Consider the following 25,596-nt stretch of genomic DNA (forward strand, 5'->3'; position numbering starts at 1 on the left):
ATCCAAAATTCAAAAACTCATACTTTCCTTCTTAGTTACCATGGATACCACACCTTAAACTATTGGAATTGCCCTATAATGCAGTCTAAATACATTCTAAGGTTGTTACTGACTTATTTCATACCTGTTACCTACTGTAGAACAGTTTTCAAACTGATACCAAGCCTTTTGAAAACAGCTGAAATTCTCACCCACAAGAGCACCCAAATTACCTCCCTTTATGCACCCCTGATGAAATTAAAATAAAATCATTATGAACAAGTTTCAGTGTGTTTTTTATGTATTTATAGCAATTATGGAAAGGATTAAACTTAATTAAACATAGTAAAGCACATTTTAAATAGATTAATTTTTTTTAATGTGCTATAAGGTAGCAGTAAACAGTTAATTTGCATTTTTCCTGAAATTATTTGTCATGTTTGAGATATACAGGTATAGCAGATTGGTTATGAAAAATACATCATTACATGTATATATATTTATAAACTGTATAACAATTACATTAACAGTAGAGAGATGAAATTTGTGTAAAAAAAAAAATTCCTCTGATTTCTGACATTTGATTGTCATGGTTACCTACTGAAAAAATGCTAAAAATGCAAAAATACTGCTAATTCCAATCCAACACTACAACTTTCTAGGAGAAATTTAATTCTAATCACCTATCTTACAATCAACAACACTGTCGTGGTAACAAAGTACTTACATTTCAGCAAATTCCAACTCGGAAATTCTTCATAACATGACCACATGTAAACACTATGAAAATTTCACTTCCTGTAAAGCTAGTTTTTGGTGCGTAGACACAGATTTGAGACTGCCCAAATAGTAATCTCCAACACAAAGCTAAAATATTATCCTGAAAAAAATGAAACCCCACATTGTCCACTTTAACATGACAGGACCAATTTTAGCAAGGATTTTTTTTTTCATTTTTAATTAAAACCTTTATAATGGGGTAATCTAATGAGCAAAAAAATCACCCATGGCCACACCGAGAAACTGTGTACTGCTACCTGGGTTAGTTACCTAGCCTTATTTCCTGGGTTAGTTGCCTAGCCATTTTTACTTGGGTGGTTACCTAGCCTTATTTACCTGGGTCGTTACCTAGCCTTATTTACCTGGGTTGTTACCTAGCCCTATTTACCTGTGTCGTTACATAAGCCCTATTTACCTGTGTTGTTACCTAGCCTTACTTACTTAGGTCATTACCTAGCCCTATTTACCTGTGTCGTTACCTAGCCTTACTTACCTAGCTTATTACCTAGCCTTATTTACCGGAGTCATTACCTAGCCTTATTTACCTGAGTTGTTACCTAGCCTTATTTACCTGGGTAGATACCTAACTTGATTTCCCTAATTAGTTACCTAGCCTTATTTCCCTGGTTAGTTACTTAATCCTTTTTCTATTGTTTGTTACATAACTTTATTTTCCTGGTTAGTGACCCAGCCTTATTTTCCTGGTTAGTTACCAATTTACCTAGCTTTATTTCTATTGTTTGTTACATAACCTTATTTTCCTGGTTAGTGACCCAGCCTTATTTCTCTGGTTAGTTACCTAGCCTTATTTCCTTGGTTACTTACCCAGCCGTATTTCCATGGTTAGTTGCCTAGCCTTATTTCCTTGGTTACTTACCCAGTCTTATTTCCATGGTTAGTTGCCTAGCCTTATTTCCTTGGTTACTTACCCAGCCTTATTTCCATGGTTAGTTGCCTAGCCTTATTTCCTGATGTTATACTTTGCCTGTCTACTCAGGTCTTATACAGTTATGTCAAACTGCTTTTTGGCATGCATAAGCATGCCTCTTGATTTAACTTAATTCAGTATTTATAGAATCCACTTTTATTTTGATCATAATGAATCCATTTAGAACCGTATACTGGTTTTCAATATTTTGATAAATGTTGAAATGATCTCCAGCAAATTGTAAAAATTTCAGATTTATTTTTTAATTTTGTAATAGGAAAGACAAAAAAGTACTATGATTCATCTGAAGGTTTGTTTTAACAGTAAAGATTTGTGATTATTTGGTTGAGGAGTAATATTGTTGTATTTACCTATTTATTTGTAATCTGACTTACATTCAGTATACCTGGTGTTTATCTATACTCTATGTTAATGTGCTTTTGTTATGTAAAGTACTGCACGCTTTATACATATTCATCATATTATTTATTTAATGTGGATTTGTATCTGTCCCTGGTCGGAGCCTCTGATGTGATATAGAGTTGTATCTGTCCCGGATCACAGCCTCTGATGTGATATAGAGTTGTATCTGCCCCTGGTCGGAGCCTCTGGTTGTGACATCTGTATGTGTCCCTGGTCGGAGCCTCTGATGTGATATAGAGTTGTATCTGCCCCTGGTCGGAGCCTCTGGTTGTGACATCTGTATGTGTCCCTGGTCGGAGCCTCTGATGTGATATAGAGTTGTATCTGCCCCTGGTCGGAGCCTCTGGTTGTGACATCTGTATGTGTCCCTGGTCGGAGCCTCTGATGTGATATAGAGTTGTATCTGCCCCTGGTCGGAGCCTCTGGTTGTGACATCTGTATGTGTCCCTGGTCGGAGCCTCTGATGTGATATAGAGTTGTATCTACCCCTGGTCGGATCCTCTGATGTGATATAGAGTTGTATCTGCCCCTGGTCGGAGCCTCTGGTTGTGACATCTGTATGTGTCCCTGGTCGGAGCCTCTGATGTGATATAGAGTTGTATCTGCCCCTGGTCGGAGCCTCTGGTTGTGACATCTGTATGTGTCCCTGGTCGGAGCCTCTGATGTGATATAGAGTTGTATCTGCCCCTGGTCGGAGCCTCTGGTTGTGACATCTGTATGTGTCCCTGGTCGGAGCCTCTGATGTGATATAGAGTTGTATCTACCCCTGGTCGGAGCCTCTGATGTGATATAGAGTTGTATCTGCCCCTGGTCGGAGCCTCTGGTTGTGACATCTGTATGTGTCCCTGGTCGGAGCCTCTGATGTGATATAGAGTTGTATCTGCCCCTGGTCGGAGCCTCTGGTTGTGACATCTGTATCTGTCCCGGATCACAGTCTCTGGTTGTGACATCTGTATCTGTCCCTGATCACAGCCTCTGGTTGTGACATCTGTATCTGTCCCTAATCACAGCCTCTGGTTGTGACATCTATACCTGTCCCTGATCACAGCCTCTGGTTGTGACATCTGTATCTGTCCCTGATCACAGCCTCGGGTTGTGACATCTGTATCTGTCCCTGATCACAGCCTCTGGTTGTGACATCTGTATCTGTCCCTGATCACAGCCTCTGGTTGTGACATCTGTATCTGTCCCTGATCACATTCTTTGATAACATGAAATCATAGAGGATAAGTGATATCTATATATTTGGATTTGTTTTATAGTAAAACATTTTCTGAATCAGATTTCAGTCTCAAGGTGACGTCTAAATGATCCAGGGCAGGGTTTACTAAGCATTAATTTGCCAGATAAACTTTGTATAAATGTTATAAACATTCATATTTTAACAAATTTGTATCCTGCCATATTTTTAACATTATCATGTACATGCCTATATTCTAAGTAATACAAGTTTATATTCTATGTACTAATTAAAAAATGGTTGATTATGTGAAAGGAATTGTGGATACGAATAGGAATCAAAATGATAATAAATCACACCTTCTATTGCACATTAACCCTATCAACATGGTAACTGGTGTCTTTTATACAGTAAACCTGTAGTTGATCTGATGTTATCTTGTCATTTGGCCGTCCTGTTATCTATCTGCTTCTTGTTGTATTTCTTGGTCACAGATAAGGTGAGAAATTAACGTAGGAAGTAATGTGTATAATTCATTAAATCTATAGTATTGATTTCAGGGAGGTTACCCCAATACATTGACATCATGGTGTATGATTTAAAATTATTCTTATTCAAATTAAATTTTCAGAAGAAGAAGATGAAAAAGCAGAAACTGAAACAAAGACAGAATCAGGTAATTTCTGTGTGATATGTTTTAGTGAAATAGTGACTTCACTGTCAGTGTGTCAGTGTCTGAGGGTAAGATAAGATGGTATAGATCTACAGTATCTCAACAATTGCTTCAATAATTCTCAAGGCTTCTGATTCTGTTATAATTATAACATTAGTTAAAACTTGAAGAAGGGTTATAAAACAGATCTCTTTAAAAAAAAAAACAAATTAAAACTTGACAGTATCAGGAAGATGCATAGAAAATAGTGAAGGACATGTAATAAATTGATAGTAAGAATATCAATCAGGTGCATTCTGGCTCCTAGTTTGGAGAAGACATTTTTTGGTTGATGAAATAAGATTTCAAATTTTGTCAAAGTTTTAACATGGAATGCTATGTACCCCTGTTAATTATGTTCCAGAGGAGCCTAGCAGCGTGAAGGAGGCTGGTGTGCGGATAGAAGGCGATGATGAGGTAAAGCATTTTTATATTTCTACATTTTTTTTCTAGATTCCTACAGATAACATTGTCAATGAAAATCTTGTATGATATCCCTCATCCATATGGAACTTCAAATGTAATAGCACCCAAACTGGAGATAACTTTAATCATTTTTCATCTTTCATAGGGTAAAGAAACATTTTATTAAATTTCTTGACATCAATATTTTTGTTCAATTTTGTTATGCATGATCTTTTGTCTCACCTCAACAAAAAGAAAAAATATGATGCAAATGGCATTATGTTTATGAACTCTTGAAGCCATTAATGATAAATGTATTGTCATTGCAGCGTGTACCAGATGGACCAGAGATGGAGGAGTATAAGGAGAAGAGGAAGGACTTTGATCGGGAGTTCCCAAATGTCCTTAATACCATTTCTGGTTCCAGCAGTATTGATCCCATCTCTCTGGACCTGGAGAGCAGGCCTATCGAGGAAATGTTGTCAGAAACAACAACCAGCATGGAAAGTAAGTCACAATGTCTGATAAAGGTTCACTAGACACGGCATTAGGTGAGTAATGTTTCACTGGTCACATTGTTTGGTCAGTTTTGTTTCGCTGGTCACATTGTTTGGTCAGTTTTGTTTTGCTGGTCACATTGTTTGGTAAGTTTTGTTTTGCTGGTCAGTTATCAGTCAGACATGTATACCATTTTTGTATGGGCTATATGATAAAACATCAATTTAAAAGTATGTTGTAGGTACCTGAATGGAATATTTCACAATAGTATAATTTTAAGTAAAAAAGACAGAAAAATGAAACTGGAGTTAAGTAAGGCTGTATTCCTGTGTTACAGAGAGTTATCAGTACCATGGCTGGGAATACTCTGGTATGGATGTAGACGAGGAGGAGGAAGATTTAGAGGCTGAGGCTGCACTACAGGCTGCTGCAGAAGAGGAAGAGGAGGAGGCAGCAGAAGAGGTAAGGATAAATCTACTGTAGTTAAAACAAGTATCTGTCAATATTATCCTTATCAGGCATTCTTCTGATATTCAACATTTCTACAAGGATCAAGAAGGTTTTGAAAAAAATGAACAACCAACATTTAACATATGTTTTGTAGGAAGAGGACCCCAACAGAAACAAGAAGAAACCCCTCGGAGACACCAACCAGTTTTGTCCTGTTGCCCTCAAGGAAAACAATGTCTTATTTCCGGGTAACCCAGAGATTGCTGTGAAGTACAGAGAGAAAGTTTATTATGTGTCCAGTGCTGAGGCACGAGAGCGTTTCTTAGCCAATCCAGAGGAATATCTCCCACATGGCAAACCTTTTGATGTAAGTCACAAGCACAACTTCAAACTGAGACCTCCTTATATTGATTTTACAAGATATGTATGAATTTATTATTACAGTTTATCGATAACCTGAGAATGAAATAAAATATTGTTTTATCATCCTATACACATATGTATGTGTCACCTGATGCCAATTAATCATTGAAAACTGTCTCTTTGTACAGACTCCTCCCGTAAGGTTGCTGTTCCTGGGCCCCAGGGGAGCTGGTAAGTCCATGCATGGCAGATACCTTGCCCAAAAACTTGGCCTTTTCCATATCTCCTTCAAGGACCGCCTCCAAGAACTTATTATCCATAAAACGAAGAAACGGGTCGGCCCTGAGTATGCTGAGGAGAATGAAGAGGAACCTCCAGACGAGGAAGAGTAAGTAGTTGTAGATACAGTTTCTTTGTCCTAATAACTACAAGGTAAAAACATCAGCTATAAAATATATAGACGTCTTGATCGCTCTGATGGGAGGGAATTGCTGGACAATAATTTGATAGATTGCTAAACTGAATGTTACAGAGATGATGAAGAGGAAGCGGGCATCACTGATCCAGATGGTGTGCCTGTCAAGAAAGAGGAGGAGAAGAAAGAGGAAGAGGAGAAACCTGTGAGTGAAACTTCTTTCTTCATTTTCCTGAAAAATAAACAATTTTTTGTGGAGAAGTATTGTGTTACAGGAACCATAGCTGTTACAATAACTTTACTTCTAACCATGATATCAGTTACACACTGCCATGTTTATTTCTTGTTTATGAATCCAGGAGGAGGAGGAGGTAGAGTTCACTGAAGAGGAGGAAGCTATTAAGGCAAACCTTGAGTCTGAAGAAGCTTTGCCAGCCGAAGTCCTGGATAACATTGTTCCTCACTGGTGGCACAAGGAACCCTTCAAGTAAGTTAACAGACCAGTTACAGACGTTTCTCCGTGTTTATGATAGTTGTTGTAAATTGTGACATTTTCATGCATTAATAGAAATCATAAGTTAGCACGAAGCAAAAGATTTATGATATGTGATGTTTCTTCAGATCTACAGGGTTCGTCTTGGAGGGATTCCCTCGTACATCAGAGGAGGCGAAATACCTAGCAGAAATGGGTCTGTTCCCCGACGCAGCCGTTATCATCACAGTGGAAGATAGTGATGTCATCGGTAGACTACTTCCACCGAAGCTGGAGCGTTGGTGTGTAAAGCGCGACAAACGCATAGCCAAGAGGGAAAAAAAGAGGGAGAAAGCAAAGAAAAAGAAGGTATGTGACTTCCCACAGCTGTGATACTAACGTAAACTTTTTTTGAGCTTCTAAAGATGTTAATAAATACAAATTGTACCCTATTAGGTAACAGAACATAAGTGACTTACAGTGATAGTTGTGGGATGGGTAAGAAGTTGTTCTTTAGTTCAGATATATAGAATTATTACCTGTATATCTCCTGATAATGTTTCAGTAATAAAATAATTCTGAAGGATTTTTTATTGTTTAAGTTGTGTATTTTCTAAAATCTGCAGGATGCTGCTGTCCAAAAAAGAAGAGATGAGTTGTTGAAGGAACAAGAGGAAAAGAAAAAAGAAAGACAAGCTCAGAGGGCAGCAGAAAGAGAGGATAGGGATGAAGAAGAAGAAGAGGAGGAGGAAGAAGAAGAGGAGGAAGAAGAAGAGATGGATATTGAAGCCATGTTGGCAGAAGAATTTGAGGTAAATTCTGTTGATATATCTGTGTATAATCTCTATTGAATTTTCCCTTTCATCCCTGGTTACAGTCTAATATTATTGATTTCCAAAAACCTCAGACAAGCTAAAATAAAAATTGTGATTTGTTTCATAAACAGTGTTCTTATTGCATATCTAATGTCTGTTACAAATTATTATTAGGGAAACAGCATTTTCAAAAACGGTTTAAAATCTTTCTACAATCAATTCCAAGCCTTTTGTGACATCACCATGTTATGACAATTGTGTTTATATCAACTGAGTTCCTAACACTGTTTAGTGCTTGGTGTTACAGCTGAAGCACATAACATAGTGTAATATTGAAGTCCTGTAATTGTTGTTAACATATTTCACTAGGAGGAAGAAGAGGAGGAAGAGGAAGAAGAAGAATTAGAGGAGGATGCGAAGGACAGAATAAGGAATGAACTAAATGAAGTTTTTGACAATGATACCAACAGACTAGCTGGTGTACAGGTAGGATCATATACTTTTTACTATAATTTGTTTACTCTTTGATAGTTCATCATTGCCTGACATTGGCTTAATTTGATAAACTAGTACCTCAGGGATGGGAACTGATTCCAAACTTTGTAATGAGGAGAAGTAGGGGCAGCAACATATCCCATTTTCTGTACTGAGGTATAAGATTAGGGTTGCTCTCAAAATAAATAATCTTTTTCGCATCCCGGCTTCATTTAAATTCATTGTAATTTTAGTCTATAAGAATATATGATGATAATAATACCGAGGAATTCCTTTTTCTAAACTTTAGACAAGGTACCACCTTGTCATTACAACAGCAAGTCAGATAGTTCTTGACAGCTTAACATGAATATGATATAAGACAAGATGAATGCGCTTTTAATTATCAAACTGTTGTATTGCTGTAGGAAGCACTAGAGGAAATCTTAGTCCCACGACTAGACTTAGATGGAGGACGTAAGCCACACATTGTGCGCTATCTCATGACAAAGAAGCTTAAACCATATGTGCAGTATAGACACAGCATGTTTGAAAGAGTATATCCTATTGGAGAGAAACTGGCCAAGAAGATGTTACAAAGTGGATACAAACAGCCCAGTAGATTTGGGCGATGGTGTCCGGTCAAGGTAGGCATCAATGTCACTTTTTCATCCAAATAATTTAACAGCTTATCTTATCTACTCTCTTAAAATGAAATATTGATAGAATCATGTATTTTATTTACCATAACTTATATTGAATTAAACTTTTTGATGATTCGCCTTTCACGGAATTCTTCTTCTTTTTTTTTAATCCCTTTTCCAACTTCTGCGATTGATCTGTTTATCAACTGGTTTTGCTGATAATATGAATTTATGGCATAAAAGACTGATGTTTTTCTTTGACCACAGATCAAGGAAGGAGACTGTATCCAGCCTATGTCAGGGCCAGGCTACCCTACCTATCCCTGTTTGTACCGCAACCACATCTTCTTCCTCTCCTCATTGTCTGCCCGCGAGGACTTTATCCAGGACCCTATGACATACCTCACCCAGCCCACACCCAAACCAGTGGTACCAATCAAGATGGCTATCATTGGGCCACCAAAGTCAGGCAAAACTACATGTAAGTGTATCTCTTCTTAACTGTTATTTGTGATGTGAACTTGACCTAAATTTCAAATGATAACAAAATTTGTATAATGAAGTAATACAGTTGATCCAAAGCATTGGAAACATTTCATATTTTTCACTCTTGGCTTATACCTCAATATAATAAATACCATATACTCTGCAGTGGCCACACGGTTTGCTGAATCCTATGGCTTGGTGCGGTTGTCTATTGGAGAGGCGATGAGGAAGGTACTGGCAGAACAATCTAAAACAGACCTGGCCAGACAAATGATCAAATACCTGCTCAAGGGCTACACTGTACCAGAGGAGCTGGCTGTCCAAGCTTTAGATGTCTGCCTCTTAGAAATGAAATGTCAGACAAGGGGGTATGTAGAAGTGACAAAGCTCTCGTCCTCAATGATTTCTTCTGACTAAGATTTTCAGGTTTTCTGGTGAATGGCTTTACTGAACAGATCTGTTTGAATTTAATTGTAATAATTATCAAACGAAGTTGGTTTAGGTTATCATAAATGGTTATAGATGTCTGTGTGCTCTGACAGCTGGCCCTAGACATAACGTCCCAGATATACTGGTAAAGTTAACCTTTTTTTATGTCTGTGACAGGTACATTCTAGATGGCTTCCCCCAGACTAAGAAGCAAGTTGACCTGATGACAGAACGCAGCATCATCCCTGTACGTGTAGTGGAGCTGGAGCTTGATGGCAAAGAGGTTTTGTTGCGTGGCATGAAAGACCGCATGGCACCCACCAGGTAAGGCACTGGTTCAGCAATGCCTTCATGTTACCAAGGTATCTTACTTCAGTATTCTTCCTGCTTCCATAGGGATACATGTCTGATACAAATAAACATGCACAGACTTTATAACTAAGAAAGATGATATCATGATTTTCTTGAATTTCCAGGACAATGCCACTACACGACAGTTCTCAGATCCTGGCAGTGAAGATGGCAGCTTACAATAAGGAGATTGCTGCTGTACGGGAGTGGTACAAGTCACAACACATGAACTATATCCATGTTCCAGGCGAGAACTCTAAGTGGTGGATGTGGAATAAGGGTTCAGAAATAGCTAGTAAATCTGTCACACAGATACAGACCTACCTCCAGAGGGTGTCTGATGGTAAGCAAAGAAAATACGTACAAGTTGCTTGTTAGAGAAGTAATTCTCGGATTCCTTGATTATATAATATCTTCATCCCCCAAAGCTCTGAAAGAAATCTGACAATAGATCCTAAAAGAATATGTTTGTTTATTAGAAAAAATCTGAGAAGTTGATTTTCTACACCAGGTAAATCTGCATCCATTGCTGACATGTGCATTACACCCAATGAGTTCCTCCAGAGGGTGGGCGACTTTGGCCAGTACTGTCCTGTCAGTTTGGCCCTCCGAGGAGAACTTGTGGACTGTTCCACGATGCCAACATTGGAGTTTGCTGCTGAGTTCAGAGGTAAAAAAATCATTGACCTTTTTCAAAAGATTCTGCTTCTCTGTGAAGACACATATTTTTAATATATAAACATGTATTTAATTATACACAAGTCGTCCTGAAAACATTTGAATTTCAGCAAGACTGAATTTGTTTAAGTAAAACACTTAATGTTGAAATATAAACTTTACTGCGGAACCTCATTTCTATCACTGTTAAAAATTGTCTCTCCCTTCTCCTTGTCAGGCCATTATTACAAGTTGGCTGGTGCTGAGGAACTTAGAATGTTCCTGGCTGAACCAGAGAAATATGTTCCACCCCTGGCTCCTAGGAAACTCCCAGCTAAGGACCTACTCCCGATCCGGCGATTCCCTGATGAAGTGCGAGCATCACAGGAAATAGAGGTCAAGGGATACTGCCCAGTCACGTTCTTAGATGGCAAGTGCAGGTAAGTATCTACACTCTACATTCTAAGAGAAATTCATCAGAAAGTTCTAGATTCAACTCTTGGTTAATCTTATTTCCAAGTAGAAACAAAATATAATTGTTTTGGACCATAAATAAAGCTAACAAAGATCCAGAATAAAGATTCAATCTGACTCCTCTCTTAACAATGGGAGAAGACTTGCTGTCACTCATACCAACGGGAAGTGACTTGATGTCACTCATACCAACGGGAAGTGACTTGCTGTCACTCATACCAAAGGGAAGTGACTTGATGTCACTCATACCAATGGGGAGTAGAGTTGATGTCACTCATACCAACGGGAAGTGACTTGCTGTCACTCATACCAACGGGAAGTGACTTGATGTCACTCATACCAATGGGAAGTGACTTGATGTCACTCATACCAATGGGGAGTAGAGTTGATGTTACTCATATCAACGGGAAGTGACTTGCTGTCACTCATACCAATGGGGAGTAGAGTTGATGTTACTCATACCAAGGGGAAGTGACTTGCTGTCACTTATACCAGTGGGGAGTAGAGTTGATGTTACCGTTATTATATTTCATGTAAAGATGTCTAGTTCACCCATGTTTTCTCTTTCTAGATACGAGGCAATAATTCCAGGCAATTCTGACCTTATTGTGGAATACAGAGAAAAATTTTATTATATGGAAAACGAAGTAAAACTCCTTAAGTTTATGAAGTAAGTAAAAGTATTTGTTTCCTAACCATCTGGCCAACGTAATCATTGAGTAAACTAACAAGTGATTACTGGATTGTGGTATACTTTGTAATAAGATGAGGATGGATTCATATTGTTTGTAACTTATTAACATATGATACATACACCACTAGAATTAACCCTTTAAATGCTACAACACACTTGTGAAATTTATGATTATACACAATACAATAGGAAATATTACTGTTTCTCTCCAGATTACCAGAGAAATACTGGGATCTTCAACTGCCACACAAACTTCCACCTGCGAAGGAGACCCTGACTGTCACTAATCTACCCATGCTTGGCTACATGGAGCAGACTGTTGCAACCTCTCTCATCAAGGCAATGACAGCTGTTGGAAACTTCAAACCTAAATATCCATTCTTGAGTCCCAGTAGATCTTCATTGATCTATGTAGCTTATCATCTTAAAGGTAAATTCCACATTCACCAGTAGTTTTTACGCAGGCATTTTAAAAAATGATATAGACAAAGAATGAAAGTGAAAGTAGCACCAGGATTAAATTGTTGTTCACAATGTATTAATAGGTAAGTCAACTTCAGATGGAATGTAATCATGATAGAAGGTTCATAAATAGGGTGTTGATCTTAAATAGGATTGTATAGATGGTAAAAATCCTATATGAATTGTGATAGAAATTCTAATTCCAAATTGATTAACTTGACACCTGCCAAAAAGTTTAGAATGATAACAAAACTTTTAGGTGAAACTGTTCAATCTTGCTTACTTTACCTCTTTGTCTTTGCAGCTTTCAACCCCAAAAGTTCCGACTACATCAGGAAGAAGTATAAACAGAAATTGAAGCAGTTTGAAGACACCTGTAGGCTGATCAAGTACTTGGGAGACAATATGACAGTGAGATATAGGGATCCCACAGAACGACCTGGAGATTTTGATACAAAATTAGAAACATTCTTTGCTCTGCGTGGAATTGAACCGACAGCAACATGGGTGGCGTGAGGAATTCATGTGACAGTTCTGTGAAAAAGAATGTGTATCAATGAATGTAAATGTGGACAGAAGAATTCTGGAATTGAATGTCATATGTATCCATACCAAATGGAATATTTATTGTTCTTGACAATTAGACATTCATAGACTCACTAGCATTTGTGACATTTATTTGCAAAAAAAAACAGTTCTTTACATTCTCTGAAAAGTTTGATGCAAAAACAATGGATTTACCGAAATTGAAACTCTTTACAATTTGGCCTTAGTTTCATAATATATGTGATTTAATATTTCAGCATTAATAATTTATCAAGTGCTTTATGAAGTTTTATTTAAAACTTGCTATTTCATTTTTAATAGCTGAACCAACAGGAGCATTGCACTGTGCCTTTGCAGTTTTTGATTGGCAGACCATTGCATATGGCGTTGTTACAGGAAATCCATTTTTAAATGTCATTTTATCATTATCTGTGATATCAGTGGTCACACAATAGGTGACTCTTTGTAAATATAATATTTATATAAGATTTTGTAAATTGAATTTGTAAATATAAAGAATATATGCGGGAAAACATTCCGTCCAATAAATATGTGATAAACAACATAAAGGTTTGTATTTTATATCTGTGAGTTAGGGATCTTGTCACCATGGCAATAACAAACTTTACAGAGTCACCTTGAGGTTACAATGCAGCACTTTAACATTTATGAAACTGAGACTGTAATAAAGCATACAACACAAGTCTGTATCTGTCAGTCGGTAGAACAGCCCTACAGTATGTCAATGTGGTGGTAATTTCTTAAGGACCATGTGGTAGATTAGCCTTTGGCTAAACATGTATTATCCTCTTTAAATAAAGTCTATTATTATCATTATTATTAAAGGTAAGTCATTGGCAAACAGCATTGAAGCAGGATTGAAGATTAAAGTGCATATAAGTCTTAAGTGGACTGTAGCCTCCATTGTGCAAAATGTTTACCAAAAACTGGAGATTTCTTAGAATTAAATCTCTTTTCTTCTAAACCTGAGTTGATTACATTAGACAAGATTGTTATAAGATTGACATAATTAGCTAGAGTTTGTGGAAGACTAGGGATATCCACTTCTGACACCATAACAGGTATGAATGCATGAATTATAAATCAAGACATACTTAATAAAACTGAAAACTTCATTTTGTCTTTTGAATTTATTTAATGACTCATTATTGTAAACAGAATCAATGCACAAAATTCATTATTATTAACAAAAGTACATGTTCAAATACGATGTTTATGTAAAATGGTGCAAATAAATACAGAGAATGGAGTTAAGTATGGCACATCAAATCTAGACAGATCCTTATATCCCCACAACAACTCATAGCCAGGGGTATTTTCATCTCAATTGTTAATTCACACATTAGATACAGCTTTGGTAATGCACAACAACACAACACACCAAAAACTTTGTGCATAAATTGTGCATACGTCACCCACACATTGCGTGTAAATCAGCACACTTGCACTCACGCACACTATAAATTGCCTTCTGCACGACCATGAGATAGCATCGCACATTTTGTGTGCTTTGGTCAAAATAGTTGACTTATATTACAGATTGAACAGAAAACTTGTGAAGTTAGGACTAAATAGCGATCACAGGCAAATTAAAATTGATCAGTGATTATGAAAGTAATTTTAAATCTGAGTTTTCAAAATAACACTGGACTCCACATTTATTAATCTTTCTATCATATAGTTTCATACCACTGAGAGTGGCAAGCATTGTGCCTTTTGTAACAGAAATTACCTGTATATGGATATATGTATGACAAGTCTGGACCTGTAATGGCTAGGTCTCCCGTGCTCAATTTGTATCTGATAAATCTACATGTGTCCAACGTATGGATTTATGGCTTAATAACGAAATACACTTAGTTGTACTATACATCTAAAAATAAACCATATCCCACCCTTATCTATATGTCATTGCTAAATTTATATCAAACACGATAGAATCGCACATCTGTGTTACAAAACTGCAGGACATTTGCACAGATGTGTGATAATTTCTTCCAATTTTCCTATCGTGCAAACCTCGCACATCATGTTACATTGTGCGATACCAAAACTGTATACCCTATCACTGTTTACGAGGAAATTTTAGGATTCTAACTTGTCTACATGTATCTTTTTTTTTTTTGGGAACATTTTCATCAGGTTGGTAATGTCAACAGAATAGAGGTTCTAACACAACCAGTAGAAGATACACATAATTGTTGATTTGATGTATACAATATTTATCAACAGTAGTTTAATAACAGGAATCTTTGTACAGATTCTTCAATACTGTATATCCGTACTCTTAGGTCCACAATCAGTGACAAGGGAAGACTGTATTTGTTCTCCATATTTCACTTGGTTGTAATTTTAGCCTGTGTAACAGAACTCAAAAGTTTATTACATTCCAGTGTTCACAATAAAAACATGTTCCTAAGATTTCATCATCTAATGCTGTTCCTTTCCTCATACCACTGTCTCACTGCCTCATTGTGATAAAATATCTGTAACATAAAATTAACATTTCTTTTAACGGATTGCATAAAACATATCATATACAATGTAACCTTCTAATTCTTGACATTTCATCGACCATACATGTTTGTTTGTTCGCTAGGTTCATTACCCTATGAATAGTCAAGGTCATTTTAAGGTGGGGTATTCTTGAGGTAGTTGGAGGCTTACTACATGAACAACATCAGGGAGGTCCAAATATCATGGCCAAGAGCACAGCCATGTCAGCAGAGACCATTAGTTTCAAAGTTTCCTAAGGAAACCAAACTGCTACAGTTAAGTCCAACCATTTACCTCACATCTTCAAATGATGTTATAAAGGCCAACACTCTTACTTGGTCATCTTACATCACAATTATCACAGTAACAACCTACTCCAATGATGTCTATCACAACCCTTCAACTATCATTCTACTATTCAAAACTTTTTATAAAGACTTTTCACATCTTACCTGAGAACATCAGATCAGTATGTCTTTCAGAGTTACTGTTTAGAATAGTACATTTGAAACTCATCTTCACTTTTTTTTTTAAGATACTTTTTTCCACATCTAAGCATATTTCAGAGAAACAAGTTTCCCTTATTGTGATACTATGTGTAGGATCTAAGGAGCATGGACTTACCCATGATGGAGCGATGAACTTTCCTCAAATATTCCTGAGAGTTCTGGTCCTTCCTGTTTCCAGGTGAAACCTCAATTCCATAGTCTGGTCCATACTCCACAAAAAACTTTTAAAATACCAAAACAAGGACATTTTTAACGATCTAAATTTACATAGTTTTACAAGTCACAGTTGTTACAATGCTCAGCGATGTTATCAATCAAGTCTTGTCAAGAGCTCCAAATTATATTCATTAAAACATTTTCTAGTAATTGAGTATATCTATCATTATCTTTCATAGTGATTGGTATTATTTATTGAACATGATAATAGGCATTATCTACCTGATTATAAGAATTATCTTAACTGTTGAAAGGCATTATCTTAACTAGTGATGGGCATTATCTACCTGATTATAAGAATTATCTTAACTGTTGAAAGGTATTATCTTAACTAGTGATAGGCATTATCTACCTGATTATAAGAATTATCTTAACTGTTGAAAGGTATTATCTTAACTAGTGATAGGCATTATCTACCTGATTATAAGAATTATCTTAACTGTTGAAAGGTATTATCTTAACTAGTGATGGGCATTATCTACCTGATTATAAGAATTATCTTAACTGTTGAAAGGTATTATCTTAACTAGTGATGGGCATTATCTACCTGATTATAAGAATTATCTTAACTGTTGAAAGGCATTATCTTAACTAGTGATAGGCATTATCTACCTGATTATAAGAATTATCTTAACTGTTGAAAGGTATTATCTTAACTAGTGATGGGCATTATCTACCTGATTATAAGAATTATCTTAACTGTTGAAAGGTATTATCTTAACTAGTGATAGGCATTATCTACCTGATTATAAGAATTATCTTAACTGTTGAAAGGTATTATCTTAACTAGTGATGGGCATTATCTACCTGATTATAAGAATTATCTTAACTGTTGAAAGGTATTATCTTAACTAGTGATGGGCATTATCTACCTGATTATAAGAATTATCTTAACTGTTGAAAGGTATTATCTTAAGTAGTGGATAGGTATTATCTTACCTGGTGTAGATACTATCTCACCTGGTATTACCTTACCTAGTGATCAGCTCTTATCTTACCTGGTGATCAGGTATGTCTGTAGGTAACTTTTTACCAACAGCTACTCCAGTGAGAAAGGTCCAGCACCTTGCTGTGTTTGTGTGATGGTAGCCACCTTTAGGAAACAAACAGCTGGGTCAAATTTGTAGCGCTTTTTATTTTTACTGTACATGAATGACTTAGAAGCAGTTCTGGAGAAAATTGATAACAAATGTTGATCGCATGTGGTTGATTTGCGGCAAGGGTACATTGTTGTAAAGTTACTCATTATTCTATAACACTAATTCTGTTGGAATCACTTGAAGGGCTACAAACTGCATTAAATAGTTTTGAATCCTCCTGAGATTAATGAAGTTGTGCGAAAAGTATGGTATTTAAAAAAAAATTAGACAAAAACAAAAGATAAACAAGAGATCCAAGAGGGATCTAGGCACCTACCATCATTTCATCTTTATTTGTTATTTGAAAGTTGGATCTGTTCCCTTCTTTTCTCTTCGATGTTTCTCAAGAAATGGCAATAACAAACTTTTATGGTCAAAATCCATGATGGCCACCTGTCAGCCATTTTCTCTTTCTGATCAGTCCCAAAATCATACAGGCACAACTAGGGATCATGGGAAACCTACACATGAAATTTGAGAAAGTTCTATACAGTACTTCTCAAGAAACAGCGATAACAAACTTTCAAGGGTGAAAATCCAAAATGGCTGCCTGTAAGCCATTTTGTTTTTCTGATCAGTCCCACAAGTTAACAGGCACAACTAGGGACCTAGGGGAACGAACATATGAAATTTGCGAAAGATCCATCCAGTACATCTCAAGAAATAGTGATAAAAATTGTCTTTAACCAAAATGTTTTTATTGCTCAGAACAAACTTTGTGAACACACTAAAAAAAGCTTTATATTAGTTATATAAGCATAAGTCTCTCCACTGACCTGCAGTTTAAGTTGTTTGGTACTACCAATATTATTATACTCATGTGAGGTTGGGGCTTTCAAAATGTAAGTGTGACTGAAAGAATACATGTGCGATTTCATAAACAAGTGAGGAAAAGCACAGCATCTTACATGGTTTACAGGGAATTTGGAAGATTTTCTTTGAATGATGATATAACAGTGGGATTAATTGGTTTTGACACAGGATTAGTACTTGTAGAGGAAAAGTACCTGGTATACTATATGACCTGATATAAAGTTATATGGAAACATTATTGTGGAATTTAAAGATGTTGAATATTGTGCAGTCTGTTTGAAGTGAAATAGGTGTAATCTTTTTATGAATAAATCAAATTGATTCTGTACTAAGAGCCTACAAGTTTTAATTCATCCCAAAATGGTTAATGGTACCGTCTTTCATGGTTTAAGTCTAAAGCATGCTTTTGAGGGTAAGAACTTTTGTAGATATCACATAGGTAGACACATGGTCCTTTCATCTAAAATCTTATTCATTTGTTTATTTTCGTGGTTAGTTTTTGACCATGAAGCAGCACAGTTTCTACACAACGAACATTTTGTGTTATACGGTAGATAACTCATATAAATTATAAGGAATTTCAAATGTCAATGTAATCTCACAGCGACTCCCTGCGACTAACTTACCTCCTCCCAGCAGAAGTGTGGGGAGTGACCAGTCCAATATAAAGTAGACACAGTGACTCGCTGAGACTAACTTACCTCCTCCCAGCAGAAGTGTGGGGAGTGACCAGTCCAATATAAAGTAGACACAGTGACTCGCTGAGACTAACTTACCTCCTCCCAGCAGAAGTGTGGGGAGTGACCAGTCCAATATAAAGTAGACACAGTGACTCCCTGCAACTAACTTACCTCCTCCCAGCAGAAGTGTGGGGAGTGACCAGTCCAATATAAAGTAGACACAGTGACTCGCTGAGACTAACTTACCTCCTCCCAGCAGAAGTGTGGGGAGTGACCAGTCCAATATAAAGTAGACACAGTGACTCCCTGCAACTAACTTACCTCCTCCCAGCAGAAGTGTGGGGAGTGACCAGTCCAATATAAAGTAGACACAGTGACTCGCTGAGACTAACTTACCTCCTCCCAGCAGAAGTGTGGGGAGTGACCAGTCCAATATAAAGTAGACACAGTGACTCCCTGCGACTAACTTACCTCCTCCCAGCAGAAGTGTGGGGAGTGACCAGTCCAATATAAAGTAGACACAGTGACTCGCTGAGACTAACTTACCTCCTCCCAGCAGAAGCGTGGGGACTGACCAGTCCAATATAAAGTAGACACAGTGACTCCCTGCGACTAACTTACCTCCTCCCAGCAGAAGTGTGGGGAGTGACCAGTCCAATATAAAGTAGACACAGCGACTCGCTGAGACTAACTTACCTCCTCCCAGCAGAAGTGTGGGGAGTGACCAGTCCAATATAAAGTAGACACAGCGACTCGCTGAGACTAACTTACCTCCTCCCAGCAGAAGCGTGGGGAGTGACCAGTCCAATATAAAGTAGACACAGTGACTCCCTGCGACTAACTTACCTCCTCCCAGCAGAAGCGTGGGGAGTGACCAGTCCAATATAAAGTAGACACAGCGACCTAAAGACCGTGGGGTTAGATTGAAAGAGTCCATAGGATCACCAGCCAAACCATCTGCCCCACACTGACAAACAACAGCCTCAGGTTTGAACATGGAGCGTACCTTCTGTATCACTCTGGAAGAGGACAGTACATGATGTCTCATGATAGAAGAGAATCGGTAGAACCGATTTATGCTCCCCAAATAAACGTTATTTCCAAAAGATAATAATGCAAAAGAGAGAGATGGTTCTTGTACACTGCACTTCTCTTTATTGAAATCCATCTATCTATGAAGTTTCATGTTGATACCTCTTATAGTTTTGGTGCTATGCTCTGCACAAAATTATGATAGACAAACGGACAAAGCGGCAACTATGTGCTCTTCCTTATAATAACCTTTACAAGTAAGTTTAATCACTTCGCTTTAGACCCAGTTTCAAGGTCAATAAATTGAAATGTAAATGTGATGCAAAATGCACTGAATATGGATAGAGTGATGCAGGCCCAATGGGCCTCTTATTTCAAACCAAATTTAATTTACAGAATACACAGTTCACTTCAAAAGAATGTAATTTGAAGTTCTACCTGCAAAACAAGGCTACAAACTCCTGGTCCCTAGCACCATCATGTAGTGGGATATTGATACAATATTTCTTGCCTTTGCCTACTCCTATTTCTTCTAGCTGTCCTGAACCTGTGATATACAGCAATTATCAGCATATATATAATTCCTATTTCTTCTAGCTGTCCTGAACCTGTCATAAACAGCAATTATCAGCATATATATATATATATATATAATTCCTATTTCTTCTAGCTGTCCTGAACCTGTCATAAACAGCAATTATCAGCATATATATATATATATATATAATTCCTATTTCTTCTAGCTGTCCTGAACCTGTCATAAACAGCAATTATCAGCATACATATATATATATATATTATTTTTCTTCCACCTGTCCTGAACCTGTGATAAACAGTAATTATCAGCATATATCAAGTTAAACTTGATCTAAAACACAGACATCAGACTTGCTGTTATAGTTATAGGCTAGGAGGACCCAGACTAATTTCAAATTCCAACAATGTTAACAAGTCTTGAATACTGTTATCTGCCACACATTATAATATACTTGTATCCTTATTGTGTTTTTTACCTGGGAAGAATCCGGAAGCATATTTGTGAATGGAGACTGTCATTACAGCTGATGTAGCATAAAAAGCATTCTGTACACCATCTCCATGGTGCAAGTCCAAATCTACATACAGGACCCTGGAGAATTTCTCTCGAAGCTTCAGTATTCCGAGAACGATGTCGTTAACATAACAGAATCCTGATGCACTGTCCCTGTAACAACGAAAAGAAATTAACGTAATATGTAAACATATCATAAACATAAATCCTGAATCGTCAGATAATTCAGAAAATTTACACATGTTCTTCTAACTAATTCACTGTTTTTTTCCAGTTGTGTTTCTATTTAAAAAGTAAATTTACTGAATATTTGCCGTGGTGATGTTTTCATCAGTCCTTTTAGTTTATCAGTCAGACAGCTTCGGGTTGTAGTGATGTTACAATCATATGAACAGTCAACAAGAGATAAAACATGATGCTTACAACAACCCTGGATTGCTGAATGTGAAGAGTACTCAGGAAAATTTGCTTTCAATATATACTGGTACACATGTACAAGATATATATACCTACTTTTGGGCATGATGCCATCCTCCACACCAATTGATGGCAATGTCACATCGCCCTTGGACTAGTTCCTCAGCTGCAGAGACAGTGGCTCCCCCTACAGACAGGGCATAGTCAAACACCCCCTTGTGGACAGGGCAGTCATAGGCTGCAAGAGTTCAAAAGATGAAGAAAACTGTTATTACAGTTTTGTCAATATGAAAATACTGTGGAGAGTAAGAAACATTTCCACACTGTGTATAAAGGGATCTACATAATGTAAATAATGTCAATGAAAATTAAAGGCCAATTTATAAAAAAAGAAATAAGCAACATATGTGAGTAGTGTGTACTAATGATTGTTAAAAGCTGCTGAGCAACCTTATAATGAAGACACCTTAGAATAGCAAGTGGTTATCATAGCCATATTCCAATAGACATATATTTCTCAGTATGCTTCATGAGTTCCTGTCTGATATGCTGATACAAAAGTTTCTCTGTACATAATGCTGTAGTGGTTTCAAAACAAATTTTATTCAAGGACTACATTATGATTACTAGTTAAAATGACTTCATTGAAATGTCCTAATGTCCTGATTGTAAGAATCCAAAATTCCATCTCCAGAATTAATACAAATGTATGGCCATATACCAAATGTATCTAATTACAGTTCTGAACAATTCAGTTAACCGTATATCACAAAGTCATACTCAGGCCAAATTCTGCTGCTTCAGCACCATAGATTTCTTCATCATCTTCATCACTGATTTTCTTCAAAAATTCTATATACTCTGGGGAATGAAACAGGCACAGTGATTCTTCTGTAGCTATGGAAGGGGCAATAACTCTGTAATGTAACAAGAGGCCTAAATGCTCACCTGAAGCAAGACACAATGCATGTAGGTATTTGAAAATTTGTTTAATAAACTTTACTAAATTCCTTCATTCCTGTCTGTTTATGATAATTGTTAATATCCACGTAACACAGTGTTCAATATTTTTAGTTGCACTAATTCTAAACTAAAAAACCTATGTATGCCAAAGGTTGAAATATAGGTCACCAAAGGTTACAGGTCAAATAAATATCCATATCAATCAATATTGTACACTTTACATTTGCACACGTGTCTTCTTACAATGATAGTTATGCTAAAGATCAATACATAACAGAGAGACAAAAATTACAATTAAAACAGTTAAAATTCAACCATTCATTGAATGATCCAAATTGTATCCATCTCTTAACCTCAATAAGGTGTACATACTGCCAGGAAACCAATTGCCAATGATTCTTCAGTCCTAAGTTATCTTGTTCAAATATACTCAAATTGGTAAAATATTTTACAATTCATATCTATATTTTGCTCTGGTGGCTATATTTTATTTCTGACAGACATGAAATCACCACCATTCATACAAAATTAACTGATGATAATTTAAAAAGCATGTCAGTTTTTTAGTTCAAAATAGAGTCTAAAGATGGTAGTGATGGTGGCCGTCTTGAATTTTATTTTCACTAAAAACATGATAGAAATTTATCATACTCTGTGCTGATCATTCAGGGGAAATTTCATCAAAATCTGCAGTAAAAAGTTTAGATACAATGGACATTGGGTGGAGCACCATAGCAGTTATAAATTCATTTACGCATTTGACTCAGTTGAGCTAAAACATATACAAAGAATAAACTCACTACAATACAATGGTTTCTGAGGATTAGGTGTAAAATGAGGGAATTGGTGTCAGGGGAAAGAAGCCTTATTCAATATACTGTGAGCAATCATTACATTTCTGTAAATATGTTTTAAGTACATGAGCACTCTAAGCATCACTATCAGGGCTTCTACTTGACCCGTAACTATGAACACCAGGATAAAATTATCACCAAATCATTGCATTGTATATTTCTTTATAAATGAATACAAACCTACCTCATATACTTGAGTATGCCATAAGCTTCAATCAGACTGTGTACCATGATTGCCTGCACAATGATTCAAGAAGGAATATCTCTTATCAGAAAATCCATTTCAGGATAAAAATTGTCTTTGTTTATGCCCATGTTTTTGTACATTATACCAGTATAATATGACTACATAATTTACATTTGGAACACACCCATTTTAATTTTGATAAAATACAAGGATGTTATTGAAAATTTATATACACTGTAATGGATACATACCTCCTCATAACCTTTTCTTTTGCAAGAACCCAAAACAAATCCTTGCACAATCAATATCATTGCATAACTCATTTTAAAATCTGTCCTTGCAAACATTCCAGAACTAACTTCATATAGACTTACGTCACTGTAACACAGTCATGTACAACATACTTATATCACTGTTACACAGTCGGGTACAACATACTTATGTCACTGTTACACAGTCAGGTACAACATACTTATGTCACTGTTACACAGTCAGGTGTGATATTTTTTGTCACTGTTGTGCATCTCAGGTGTGATGTTACTGTGGTACAGCTTTTACTTACTGAACTGCATTGAAAATATATGGACAAACCTACTTATTACTACTTTCTGAATGTACTTTTCAGCAAGAAATCAGACACAGGCGAGAGTTATATTCACCTGGGACAGTAAGTACTAAATATATAACTACTGACACAATTCAAGTTCTCTTTCTTTATCACGTAAGAAGATGACTTGATTAGTGAATTTGTCTAGGGTATAAAAATCCTTCAGTTTCACAAATAGTACTTACACGATTTGGAATTTTTTGCATGAGGTTACACTGTTGAATCAGCTCTTTACTGTAGATGTAGGACACCCTCCGTTGGAGTTTGGCTGTTTTCTTGCTTGCATGTTTAGATAAATCAACATTTATGGACTCAGAAGATCCACATACATCAGTCTGTTCCACTTCTCCCTTTTCTAAAATATTTGAAGATTTATCACCAATATCATCTACTTTCAGTTTCTCTGAATTCAGAGGTGCAGATGAAAACTCTTTAGTGTCTATAGTAATGTTTTCTTTGTTGTCCTGTTTGGACATCCGTAGACTTTGTAATGAGGGAATTTGTACGCTTGAATCTTCCTCTTCTTCTAGGTCATAAACACTCTTGCATATATCATGATGTTCCACTGTTACAGGTTCAGCAGTAACATTGTCACCTTGATGTACAGTCTTCTGTTCTGTAATGTAAGAAGAACTGACCCTACCATCCACTACAGAGCTGGAACCAAAATCTGTTCCATTGTCCTTAAAAACATTTGCTTGTGTTATTATGCAATCTTTTGTCTTTCTTTCATCAGTTATCATGTGATAATGTTCTGTGTCATTATGGTTTGATACTTGAGATTCACTATTTTTTTGTTCAGTTGAAGATGTACATGATGCAGTGATGGCGGTAACGTTTAGTACAGACATGTTTCCATTGGCCAGGTAATCACTGGCTACATTTACATCACCGGGTAATGTGCATTTCACACTTTCTTCAGTCTCTACCCCCAGCAATCCACAGCTATCGAGACAGTTGTGTGGATCAACTCGGAGCCTCTTGGCCGGCTGTTCTATATCCATGGTTGTTGGTGCTTGCAATGCAACATGCTGACATCGGCTTACACCACCAAGATTTAAAGGTGCTGTTATTCAAACATCTCTAGAATAGTTTTCTAAAAGAAAGAGAAAGAAAAAATCGTGTACATTATTGCCTTTAAAGTGTAAATGTTACCACAACTTTTACCAGTCGTTTGGTTTTCATCGGTGTTCACGGTTTCCAGCATCACTTCAAGAATGTCCGCTGTCTGCTGAATAATTAATCTACATAGTGTTAACTTTCTCTTTTGGTAAAGTGGATGTTTTCGATATTTTTGCTGTGTTGTGTTGTTCCGAATGAGATTGAGCTAAAGAGAAACTCTCCCTAGACCAGTACCAACCAAGTATCAACACTTACCGTTCCCGCGCTCCTCTCAAACTCCATGAAGAGTAAATCCAAGGGAGTGTACTCCTGCAGAACCGCTGTTCATCTCTACCCAGAATTGTAATTCCTTACACGGAAGATTGCAAGGACATCATTATTTTTTATCCACATTTTTTCAACTCTTTATTTTTCCAACAATTACACATTTAGATTATGTCTATCAACGATATACCTCACGTTGTGACATTTCACACTTTTATTGTCTTTTGTTATTTTTTTTCGCGAGAATGTGACTCCAACACCAAGTAATTAAAACGGTTTAAAAACTTCCCTGATGAATTTTCGGGGATTCCGGAGCAATGAAAGGAGATTCGCGACAACACTTGAGTAACGTAACATAAGCATTAGTATGTATAAGGATTTATATATGGAATTTGTTCTGAATATAGATACAGCCATGCCTGCATGCAGCCTAAGCTAAACTAATCCTATCCTCGGTCTAGTTTTTGTGTATGTATGTGTGCCGTTAGGTTCGTGATACACATGGATATATATCTAATTGTAGTGCACGTCATATCAGGCCTTATAAATAGTTAAAATAAAGAATAAGATATCTTAAGAAACTCCGCT

The 25,596-nt window shown here is 36.7% G+C and overlaps 2 protein-coding genes across 2 annotated transcripts in view; one reads left to right on the forward strand and one right to left on the reverse strand.

The window, feature by feature from the left end:
* The window catches only part of LOC132545785 (adenylate kinase 9-like), a 28,387-nt gene extending 15,512 nt beyond the window's left edge, over positions 1-12,875 (forward strand). The window contains exons 19-39 of the mRNA XM_060209475.1: positions 3,922-3,966; positions 4,367-4,419; positions 4,737-4,914; positions 5,243-5,367; positions 5,510-5,722; positions 5,907-6,106; positions 6,251-6,338; positions 6,493-6,620; positions 6,755-6,974; positions 7,232-7,417; positions 7,790-7,906; positions 8,323-8,541; positions 8,806-9,019; positions 9,191-9,392; positions 9,631-9,777; positions 9,930-10,147; positions 10,316-10,474; positions 10,700-10,901; positions 11,507-11,605; positions 11,842-12,059; positions 12,396-12,875. Coding sequence (XP_060065458.1) covers positions 3,922-3,966; positions 4,367-4,419; positions 4,737-4,914; positions 5,243-5,367; positions 5,510-5,722; positions 5,907-6,106; positions 6,251-6,338; positions 6,493-6,620; positions 6,755-6,974; positions 7,232-7,417; positions 7,790-7,906; positions 8,323-8,541; positions 8,806-9,019; positions 9,191-9,392; positions 9,631-9,777; positions 9,930-10,147; positions 10,316-10,474; positions 10,700-10,901; positions 11,507-11,605; positions 11,842-12,059; positions 12,396-12,607 — 3,443 coding nt within the window. The 3' untranslated portion in view covers positions 12,608-12,875. The remainder of the gene's footprint in view (positions 1-3,921; positions 3,967-4,366; positions 4,420-4,736; positions 4,915-5,242; positions 5,368-5,509; positions 5,723-5,906; positions 6,107-6,250; positions 6,339-6,492; positions 6,621-6,754; positions 6,975-7,231; positions 7,418-7,789; positions 7,907-8,322; positions 8,542-8,805; positions 9,020-9,190; positions 9,393-9,630; positions 9,778-9,929; positions 10,148-10,315; positions 10,475-10,699; positions 10,902-11,506; positions 11,606-11,841; positions 12,060-12,395) is intronic.
* A 1,915-nt stretch (positions 12,876-14,790) lies between these two features.
* Positions 14,791-24,626, reverse strand: LOC132545770 (histone deacetylase 8-like). The gene is made up of 10 exons (XM_060209458.1): positions 23,808-24,626; positions 23,013-23,065; positions 21,792-21,928; positions 21,108-21,249; positions 20,557-20,747; positions 19,982-20,090; positions 19,358-19,530; positions 16,878-16,972; positions 15,779-15,884; positions 14,791-15,144 (listed from the first exon to the last, which is right to left on the reverse strand). Exons 1-10 carry the CDS (start codon positions 24,624-24,626, stop codon positions 15,128-15,130), a joined length of 1,842 nt encoding a protein of 613 aa, XP_060065441.1. The 3' UTR covers positions 14,791-15,127.
* Positions 24,627-25,596: the final 970 nt, after the last annotated feature.

The sequence above is a fragment of the Ylistrum balloti genome, unplaced genomic scaffold (assembly GCF_031769215.1).
Source record: "Ylistrum balloti isolate Yb309-2 unplaced genomic scaffold, AGI_CSIRO_Ybal_v1 Utg369856, whole genome shotgun sequence".
Classification (NCBI taxonomy): Eukaryota; Metazoa; Mollusca; class Bivalvia; order Pectinida; family Pectinidae; genus Ylistrum; species Ylistrum balloti.

Coding starts and splice junctions, on each gene's coding strand:
- LOC132545770 (XM_060209458.1), bottom strand. CDS start 24,626: ATGGATATAGAACAGCCGGCCAAGAGGCTCCGAGTTGATCCACACAAC. Junction 23,066..23,807: donor TGCAAAAAATTCCAAATCGT/GTAAGTACTATT, acceptor ATCATTGTGCAG/GCAATCATGGTACACAGTCT. Junction 15,885..16,877: donor CAGACATACCTGATCACCAG/GTAAGATAAGAG, acceptor GTATTTTAAAAG/TTTTTTGTGGAGTATGGACC.